Raw genomic sequence first — 10,364 nt, 5'->3', positions numbered from 1 at the left:
TTGACGGGATAACTGCCTCGCGCCGGATGTCCTCATTTGCATAAAGTTAAACAACGCTCAACGTTTTGACCCGCTGTCCGGATGCGCTGCCTTCCCAAGGTCCACCCCTCGTTGCGTTCCTTAGAAAATAAATGCGATGCGTGCAATGCGAGCGATTAGTCGTGGGAAATGGATATCTGCCATAATATTCTGGAAAAGTTGCAGCACTGAAACATGTCTTGTATTGTCCTAGAGGTCCCAGATTTCCTGTGCATGATAAGAGTCCCACTTTGAACAGATCCAAACATTCATAAGTGCTCAGAATGTACTCATGCCCTCCTGTGGTGAAAGGAAGCGTCCTTGCTTTAGATCTGGATGTGAACGACCTCTCAGAACGGTCAGAGGCCACTTAAACTTTGTGAGAAAATACTAAAAAAGTTGACGATATCTGACAGAAATAATCATGAGTGCATGTTTACATGCATGGTTTTTACAGTGTGACTAAATGACAACAGGAAGTGATTTTCTGCCCCAATGTATTTTCTTCTTTTGGCTCTTTGAAACATGCTGCTGATTGACACCTTGGTGAAGCTTTGTTGTGAAAAATTACGACTGTACTACCGCAGCGATGCCATGAAAGTTATGTTAGCTGTAGCCCCATGTACATCTTCGTAAAGACCTCTGATTTCCCGCCCTGAACAGACCCATATGCTCATATTTTATGATACTCAGCACCACCATGTGGTGAACGGGAGACAGTAGACTAAGGTCTGGTGTTGCTTTGCTCCTCAGAAGGATTAGAGCAGGGGTCTCCATCCCTGCTCCTCCAGAGCCCCTGTCCTGCATGTTTTACACGTTTCCCTGCTTCAACACAACCCTGCCAGACATGGCTGTGTCACTGACCGAGCTGTCTACACCTTCACAAGCTGATGATGACCGCAAATGAGAATCAGGTGTGTTGACATGCAGGACAGTAGCTTTCAGGGACCCGGGCTGGAGACCCCTGGATTACAGGGATGTCAGATATTGTGAGGAAGTAGTTAAGTTGATGCCTTACAAAAATACAGCGGAGTATACGTTGAGGCATAGGGCCTACCTAATGCAATACAAATATATGTCACAAAATAGTGTGGAAAGGTGCGCCACCTGGGGATGGAGTGCAGGTGTGAGGGCCTTATGCTGCTTGCTGTTTTAATTTCAGATGCAACTTTACAAACCTAGACTGCATCTGGGTGGAAGCTAGGGTTGCCACCCGTCCCGTAAAATACGGAATTGTCCTTTATTTGAGAAAAAAATGTTGCGTCCCGTATTGAACTAATACGGGACACGATTTGTACCGTATTTTCATTAACTTTTACACCATATTCTAGTTGAATTATTGAAATAAATGAACTTTTACACCATATTCTAGTTGAATTATTGAAACAAATAAACTTTTACACCATATTCTAGTTGAATTATTGAAATAAATTAACTTTTACACCATATTCTAGTTGAATTATTGAAATAAATTAACTTTTACACCATATTCTAGTTGAATTATTGAAATAAATTCACTTTTACACCATATTCTAGTTGAATTATTGAAATAAATTAACTTTTACACCATATTCTAGTTGAATTATTGAAATAAATTAACTTTTACACCATATTCTTCACCTGTAGGCTATATTATACATCTGGGCTGATGTGGACATACATAGAATAGGAGGCTATTTCAGTTGCTAGTATGGTTGGCTGTCTCTACAGTCATGCAAGTTCAATGCTATTAAAAGCACTTTAAACTTTAAATCAAAGCATTTAGTTTTTTCATATAAAATAAACACATTTTATTCAGTTTAGAAGTTTTGGGGCTTTTTTTTTGGCTCGTGCGCTGCTGAAATCAGGGCGTCCCTTATTTCTATTTCTGAAAGGTGGCAACCCTAGTGGAAGCACCTGCGATTATCTCTCTCAATCCATGTGTACTTTTACACACTGCTTTTTATTTATTATCTTTGATACATCTGCAATTTTTGATACTTAAAGGGGTCTTTTTTCTCTCCATGTAGCACTCAGTGGAAATTAGCATAGGAAATGTGGGGTTCAGTATTCTATTCAAAAACACTGACATGTGGACCACAGAGACAAAGAATTGAACTTCTGACCTTCTAAGAGGGAGGAAACTGCTCCGCCTCCGATGAAGCTCCTCTGAAAGGTATTAGGGTGGAGCGCAATAATAAACATCATGGTGACTGATCAGCTCTTTCAAAAAGGAAAGTAAATTTTAAGCTTCATAAAAGTGGAATTTAAATTCATTTTTATCACATCTATCTCAACTGTGTAAATTTAGATCACAGTGAGCATAACGACTACGTTCACACCTACGTTTTTGTTCAGCACCGCATTCCACTTGGGAATCAGGTGCTGCTTCACACCAGACTCAACTCCTCATATGTTTATGATGAGGGCCACAAGTTGGTGTTTAAATCTAATAGGACACCTTCTCACACCCTCAAAGGAACTACCAACTCCAGTTAGTAATTTTAATATGGCAAAATTATTTGATCAATAAAGAAATGATCGAGTAATCTGCTTAATTGTCTACTTTTCAAACTTGTTCAAGGGTTCACTAATTTTCAAGCACCACTCATAGGGCCTGATTTACTAAAGGTTTGCGTGCGTAAAAACGTGTGCAAACTTGACATCACCCGCAAACCAAAGTGCCAGCTGATCTACTAACAGCGTGCAAAGAGGACTGCGTCTCTCAAATGAGCAAAATAGCACATGCTGTTCATTTAGTACTTTTGCCCTAATGAATAATCAATATGGGGCGTACCCGCCAGAAATCGCTAAATACTGGGAGGGAAAGATGCAAATTGGTCCATTTACCACACGCGATGAGATTTACCAAGCCTGAAAGTTATTGCGGGGATTGTGATTGCGTCTGTATTTAATACGTTCGAAAGGAAGGTGCTAATCTGCCCAGCATTACGCACCGATGGCTGCTGTTATTGTGGCAAGGAGGCGACATCGCCAAAATCAAAGAATACGCAGAGAGAGAGTCTTTATTCTGCTGCATGCTATTTTAAAAATGGTTGCACAAGTTTTATTAAAGGCCACTTTTTCTTTAGTTCTTCGCCTTATATCTCGCCACCTTCTTTTAACCTCATCTGCCGTTCTTTTTGTCTTACCAACTGCATTTATTCTATCGCAGATTTTCTCCCATATTGCGTTTCTTTTGGTAATGTTTAAATTTCTTTGCTGTAGTTCATGAATGTGTTTATTTGCCTCTTCCACTAATATCTCTAACTCCAAACTCAAATTTCATTTTGCGCTCGCGACTATCCTGCTTTCCATCCAGACTCTCCATGGCGCAAACCTTAAGACACGCAACACCTCATTTAAATACTGCGGTTTGCACCTGTTATCAATTGCGCAAGCATTCTTAGTTGATCACCCGCAAAACACACAACAACAGCACGCGCAAACTTTTTCAGTGCACACGCAATTTAGTACTCTTTATTTAGGATCTTAGTAAATCAGGCCCATAGAGTTTATTGTGTAGCAGCATGGAGCCATGCAACAGAAACACTCCAGCAGGGTTAGCTTTTAGAAACCAATCAGCATAAACAGAATAAAAACAAGAACCCAATTCAGCCACATAAGACTCGTTTAAAAAGCTCACTTAGTCCCTCTCTCTCAATATTATAGTTTCTTGAAATTGTCCCATTTCCTGTTGTCAAGGCTCTGCCCCTACAATATGAAGTCAGGGCTTTCCTGTAATTTAACGTGTGTGGGTTCTGATGTTTGTGTGTGTGTGCGTGCATGTGTGTGCGTGTGTGTCAGGGAGATCCTGTGGAGATGGAGGGAGGGGGGGGTATATTAGCAGGGTCACTTCCTTCCTTAACTTCCATTTGGTAGAAAAAGCAGCTGTGATTTAGAGGAAAGTCGTGGTGTAATCACGGCAAACAGGAAAATGAAAGTGGCAGAAACTCTTCAACAAAAGGCAGCGATTTGTTGAAGTGGGTCCTTTTCCAAGAAAAGCTTTATCAGGCTCACAGCTCTTTTCAGCGAGACATAACTGAAGACACAATCTGCTCAGGAGAACGTCAGATCCAACCTGAATGAGGACTGGCAAACAACAGCATTGCTGCTAGACATGTTCGCCTTCCTCCTTGGTGCGTTCAGCTGTGTCTGCGTTCTTCATCATGGTAAGTAACCTAGCACCTTACTTACATCCTTGTTATGAACAAGCAAATCTCTTATTGTCATATTTGAGGAGAATGGCAGGTTAGAAGTACACAGATAAAATAAAACCGCCTAATCTCCTCAAATAAGTGTAGCTGTAAGAAACATCGTGGTAGTGTAAATAATGCAGTCTGTGTTCTGTGGAAATGTTTTTCATCTTTTTTACTTGAATTTGGACATTTACAATGAACCTCTCTTTTAATCTCTCGGTTGGTGTGTGTGTATTTGTGTGTGTGTATTAGTGTGTGTAAAAAACCCAATACCAATTACCTGCTCATAGTGTGTCTGAATATGAGACAAATTAAACTTAAGACAAAGTATATACAGCGTATAACTATTTTCATAACTAAACAAAAATGAAACAAACACACACACACGTGCACACAAAGAAAAAAAAAAGTGGCACGATATCAAGTGCCACTCCTCTTGTTCCACAGGATTTAAGAGCATAATCTGCAGTTCTACCACTGTGTCCTTGATGAATTGCTCACTGGCAGTTGGACAGACCTGTATAAAAGCAAGTGCGTATTAACACAAAGCCAAGAGGGAAGGACATAAGGAAAGTCCTAGAGAAGTAATAGTTGCTGCATGTCAATCTGACCAAAGTCAAACGTATTTTAATATTCTGCAGAGAGGCAGATTATTTAAATGAATAAGAATTCAAGATGGTTTACAACCTTAGGAGAGGGTTTATCTGTGTGCTATAAAGAGCTAAATGAATCTTTCCATCTCTCAGGTCTTAGTGCTGAAGAATGCACACAGCGTGTTCTTGCAAGACGCGACACGTTGTCGGTGCCTGCAGGGGACACGGTGTCTCTGTCCTGCGTGATCCACCACTGCGAAGGCCCCTGGAGAGGCAACTGGACATGGGAGAAGTCAGCAGACTCCATGAGCAGCGTTGTTGAAGAGAGCTCCAGGCACCGCTTCGCCACGGTGAAACTCACAGCCAGCGAGACCAAGTTAACGTTGAACATTCTGAACGCCAACACATCCGATGAAGGCTCCTACAGATGCAGTGTGAACTGGGTCGGTGGTGGTATCGAAATGGGACACTGGACCAAAGTTAACATCACAGAAGGTATTTGCAGTCACAAATGTTGGATATAAGAGCACTGTGTGTTTTTATTGCCAGAAACACAGGTTCATTCTTATTCAACTCGACAATCCTCAGATCTTCATCCTCCTAAATTTCTCACTTGCAGAGGTCAATTTTCGGTGAGATTTAGGGGCACTAAATTGTGGAATGATTTTTCCCACTTGGCAAAGAGCTCTTCCTCTTTGAAAGGTTACAAAAGACGTACAAAAGAAGGACCACTTGACTTCTGTTTTGTAACTGTTTTCCCAATGTAATGTTATACATGTATCCATGTTCTTTTTTTTTTTTTTTTTTGTGTTTCACTCATAGTGACATGTACCGTCTTATTTGCTCAGGAGTCAATATAAGTTATAAGTAATATAAGTTGTAAAAACAATATCCCATGCACACTCACACACACTATTTTTTTGTCTCTATTCTTTATTATTTATATATTGCATTCATAGTTTGTCATCACTTTTGTGTAGTTATACTTTTTGTTTTTGTATGTTAATCTTGTGTTCTTTATAAACACATAAAATTGTAATATCTTTGGTGGAGGCTTCAAATAAGCCCATTGGGTTTTTTGCCTCTTCCTGCACCTATAGTATTTATATTTGATATTTCCTGTATATTTTTAAAAACTGTGCAAAACAATAAACTAAACTAAACTCAACATGCTGATGCCTCTTTTTCCTTTTGTGTCCTCCCCGTTGTTTCAGCTTCATCTCACCGGAGAAGTGACTTGCACAGGGTTTTGGTCTGTTGTGGCGCTCTCCTTTGTCTCCCCATCATTTTGGGATTGGCTCGCTGTCTGAGTCCCAAAGCCCAGAAGTCCGGCCTGCCGTACTCCAGGATACGGGTCACTTATGCCGTCCCGCAGCCTCCACCTCGCCGCCCCATTCCACAAAAGCGCAAGACTGTCCCCCCAAAAGGTACTTCCTACTCTTCCAATAAGTTACTGCACTGATGTTGGAAATGAACTCTTATTAATCAACTACCTTATCTCAAATTTGACAGATTCCTCCAGCTGTGAGCAGAAGGCTGAGGTGGGTGGATGATATACTGATGTAGTAACTGTCTGGATTATATCTACGGTAGGGTGGACTCAAGCTTATGCGTAATATCATTCCAGTTGGTGTATGCAGACATCTCCCAGGATGCACCGCTGCAACAAGGAGCCACGCGGGACCCTGGTCAGTCCACCATCTACTCAGACGTCAGGTTTTCCTGACTGACAAGAAGAAGATGATCAAGTAGGACCAACTTTCTGTGGGACTCGATTAAAGGCGCCTCAGGACACACTCTGATACTTTTTGACTCCTAAAATGACTTTTTTTCTTTTGGAAAGTGTGGAAGGAAAAAAAAAGCCAACAACATCCACAAGTGACACAAAATACAACATTTTATTTTAGAATAAATTCTCAATTACACATTACATAACGAAATATACATATACATGTTTAGACATCTCTTAAATTAATAGATTTCTCTTTAATTATCTTACTTTAATTAATTAGCGTACTCTGCAGTGACAGTTTTACATTACATCAATGCAAAAGAACTTTCTTTTCAAAAATAATAAATTAAGCATATCAACAGAGAAAAGGCTGCAGGGTGGTTTGAGCGATACCTTTCACAACACTCAACGACATCTGGATGTCCTGCTTCTGGCCAGAGGATTTCTTACTAAAGGTACTCACTGGTCTTGGCCGTCTGAGGCTCTTGAGCATCATTCAACACTTTTTTTTCCCTAGTTCACGTGTGCCTTCCTTGAGAAGAGCTTCCTGGAAAGTTTTAATATCAACGTAACTCCTTCCCTCCTAAAGGGAGTTTTTCCTTGCCACTGTTTGGCTTAAGGCTTTTCTCCCACTTGGGGAGTTTTTACCTGTCATTGTTTATGTAATAATTGCTCAGGGGTTTATGTTCTGGGTCTCTGACTGGTACAACTTCTGTTGTAATAGACGCTACATGAATAAAATTGAATTGGATTGAATTGAATTTAACTACAGGAGCTTTTCATAATTTGAGAGAACAGAACATTTACTTCTTGACGCACTATCAGGACAGTCACTAATCCAGAAAGGGACAATCCCACTGCAAAACTACCAGCGTGGTTGTTTTGGTCAGACCACAAACACATCTGTGCAGAGCCGCCTGGGAGATTTGCGAGGCCCTGTGCGGAATGGCCAGGGGGGCCCTCGCGCGTGAGTTAGCGAGCGCACGTGAAATTTTTGGGGTTTTTCGGGTCGGATCGGGTGTCTATATGCGCAATTTTAACTCTCCAATTAGCAAAATACTGGATACCTTCCCCAGCCTCATCATCATCTGGCCTGCCTTGGCGCGGGGCCGCGCGGCTGCTTGAGACCCAGTCGGATCAGTGATATTTGTAACAAATTTATCAAACAAGCCTTTCAGAGAGGCATTAAACTCTTCCATTTTCTTTAGTTTTTTTTTCTTTTTTCATCCCCTGATCGAAATTTCCTGATCCTGTCTCGTTCTCTCGACATTGTGTGACAGTTTGTTCCAACTCCACCCGTCTGGATCAGAGCAGCTTGTGTCTGCGCTTGGTCTGATCAGTTGTATTGAACAACAGACACGCGCATCATTGCACATATATTTATTGATATGCACAGACTAGTACACATTTAGGTCTGTAATGGAACGTGACTGTTGATATTTATAAGGGAAAAAACGAAATAAAAAAATTTGAAAAAAAAAAAAAAAAAAAACGGCCCATAGCGCGAGGCCCCTTGGGGCGCGAGGCCCCTTAGGGCGCGAGGCCCTGTGCGGTCGCACGGTTCGCACACCCCTTGCGGCGGCCCTGCATCTGTGCATCTTTAACTGTTCGTCTCAATAATCCCAAATCTGAAGTTCTAACTAAACTAAATTAGAGAATAAATCTGGTCCTGTTGTGCTTGTGAGTAACTGGCTTTACCATTTCAACTTGTGTAATAACTATCAAGGCATAAAACACGACAAAAAGAAAAAGCTGGAACTTCACATTCAAAGTGTTTTTGCAAGAGGACAGTTTAAAGGTTTTGGTAAACTCTGCGGACACTTCTGCGCTAAGAAGAAGCTCTGCGGATGTTTACACCAAGCCAGAAAGCTTCAATGAGAGGTACGAGAGTCTGAAATGTTTCAACGGCAGCGTCTATTTTCAGCAGCTGAGGGTGTCAGGTTGGCTTCGCACAGCTGTGCTGCCACCAGACCCGGGGGACTCTCTTCTCATGTTGTGAGAGACGGAGAGTGTGTGTGGAGGAAAGGTTTTTTTTAAGGGATTGTAAGGCGCAGCTTTAGCTAAAATAAGCTCTTGGCAAAAGAAAAGTGTTGGCAGTGTCTCCTACGTGAAGTGATTTTCACCGGGGCTTTGAGGTCCCCCTTACGGAACGAGGAAAAGTAAGGAGCAGGCATGTCGGCGCAGCAGCTATCAAGGTTATAAAAGCATCTCCAAAAGACACGGACGCTCCCTAGAAAAGCAGAAACAAGCAGCAGAGAACAGATTCAAATCCCGCAGCTTCCAAAAGACTTGCACTGTTGCCAAACATCGAGGCTTCGCTACTGTACATAACGTTTCCATGGATGTGTGTGTTTCATGTGTCTCAGCCTACTTTTTCTTCGTTTTTTTCTTAGCCAAAAGAGGAACTTTCACCAGACGTACCATTGGAGGGTAAATGTTAAAAGGAGCATCCTGGTGTCTGTAATTGTTTCCACGGAACAGCCGACAGTGATCTATATAAAGACTAACAGTTCTGCCACAAACTCGTGTCTCATTTAGTAACAAGACATTTAAGAAAAAGCTGAGGTGGCGTCTACACTCACAGTATTTATTACAGCTATGCCCAGACCTCCATGTGGTGACGATGAAAATGACTCGAATGCAGCGAGTATTGTGTCATTTCAGCTGCTAGAAGCATAGATTAACAGCCAAGTGAGCGCGTCAGCCGCCGTTCCTCGTGTTGTAGTCACAGTATCGTCAGTACGTTTATAGTGCGGCGTCTCTGTTGCAGATGGAAGCTAATTCATTTGTAATAACATGTGGTCGCTCTGCGGTTTTGTGGTCGTGATGATGTTTTTCAGCTCCCTCGGCCGCCTCGGTCTTCCTCTTCTTTGTGCAAATCTCCGTATTTTTTTCTTTTTCTCTCCCATGAAGCTACTCAGACTGAAAGAGAGAAGAGAGAACAGGGAAAGCAATTAAAGGACAGTTGCTTACTGGCAGCACGTGTATTTCAGTCTGGGCGTGTTACGCAACACCATAAGAAAAAGCTGAGGAACATGTTGCTGTTAATGTCAAAAATATTGCAGGTATCTGGAGGCTCCGCCTTAAAAAGCTTTGAAAAATTTAAAATGACAGGCGTCCAGTACTGGAGTTGAGGGGGGGATGAGGGGGGATGGCATCCCCCCTGAAATAAAAACAGTCCAAATCATCCCCCCTGTAAAACTGCCATCCCTCCTTTCCATCCCTTATGTCATTTCATCAATGAATGTGGTTTTACTGCTATTTCAACATTTAGAGTAATCACCAGAAAAATAACACCAGAAAAATAACTTATTTGACAATTTTCACCTGTTTCAAGTAAATTTTCACTTGAAATAAGTAAGAAAATCTGCCAGTGGGACAAGATTTATCTTCTCATTACAAGCAAAAACATCTTGTTCCACTTGCAGATTTTTCTACTTATTTCAAGTGAAAATCTACTTGAAACAGGTGAATTTATTTTTTCAAGTGATGAGTCTTGTTTTAAGTGTAATGAGATTTTTTTTTACTAAAATGAGACATTTTAACTAGAAATAAGACAAATATTCTTGTTAAGATTTTGAGTTTTTGCAGTGATCCATTTTACTTATCCTGTGAAGGACAGAGTCATATTGATAAGTTCAGAAAAGTGTTTTTTATTGTTGTGTTTTGATGTATTTGATGTAAGCCCAGTGGATATTTAAAGCTTACAGAAGGCTGCATTTAACTGCCGCTATGTAATTCTTTCCTGTCATTGTTTTGGTCAGTGCTATTATTTGTAATATATTATATTATTTGTAATCAGCACAAATTATCTGTGCCCATATGATAAAATCCACCATCCCC

General features: G+C 41.1%; 2 protein-coding genes across 8 annotated transcripts in view; one reads left to right on the top strand and one right to left on the bottom strand.

Annotated features, from left to right (window-relative positions):
- Positions 1-3,886: 3,886 nt before the first annotated feature.
- On the top strand, positions 3,887-7,482 carry si:dkey-52l18.4 (uncharacterized protein LOC560708 homolog). The gene is made up of 5 exons (XM_061718939.1): positions 3,887-4,169; positions 4,943-5,284; positions 6,004-6,216; positions 6,302-6,330; positions 6,417-7,482. Exons 1-5 carry the CDS (start codon positions 4,118-4,120, stop codon positions 6,513-6,515), a joined length of 735 nt encoding a protein of 244 aa, XP_061574923.1. The 5' UTR covers positions 3,887-4,117; the 3' UTR covers positions 6,516-7,482.
- A 546-nt stretch (positions 7,483-8,028) lies between these two features.
- The window catches only part of LOC133441533 (rap1 GTPase-activating protein 2-like), a 257,100-nt gene continuing 254,764 nt past the window's right edge, over positions 8,029-10,364 (bottom strand). For all 7 annotated transcript variants that reach the window (XM_061718933.1, XM_061718934.1, XM_061718931.1 and 4 more), the window contains one exon: positions 8,029-9,443. In XM_061718933.1, the coding sequence (XP_061574917.1) occupies positions 9,435-9,443 (9 nt within the window). In that variant the 3' untranslated portion in view covers positions 8,029-9,434. The remainder of the gene's footprint in view (positions 9,444-10,364) is intronic.

This window comes from Cololabis saira, chromosome 4 (genome assembly GCF_033807715.1).
Source record: "Cololabis saira isolate AMF1-May2022 chromosome 4, fColSai1.1, whole genome shotgun sequence".
NCBI lineage: Eukaryota > Metazoa > Chordata > Actinopteri > Beloniformes > Belonidae > Cololabis > Cololabis saira.
The sequence above is the reverse complement of the archived record's forward strand: the minus strand, read 5'-3'. Positions and strand labels throughout refer to the sequence as shown.

Coding starts and splice junctions, on each gene's coding strand:
- si:dkey-52l18.4 (XM_061718939.1), top strand. CDS start 4,118: ATGTTCGCCTTCCTCCTTGGTGCGTTCAGCTGTGTCTGCGTTCTTCAT. Junction 4,170..4,942: donor TGTCTGCGTTCTTCATCATG/GTAAGTAACCTA, acceptor TCCATCTCTCAG/GTCTTAGTGCTGAAGAATGC. Junction 6,217..6,301: donor CAAGACTGTCCCCCCAAAAG/GTACTTCCTACT, acceptor CAAATTTGACAG/ATTCCTCCAGCTGTGAGCAG.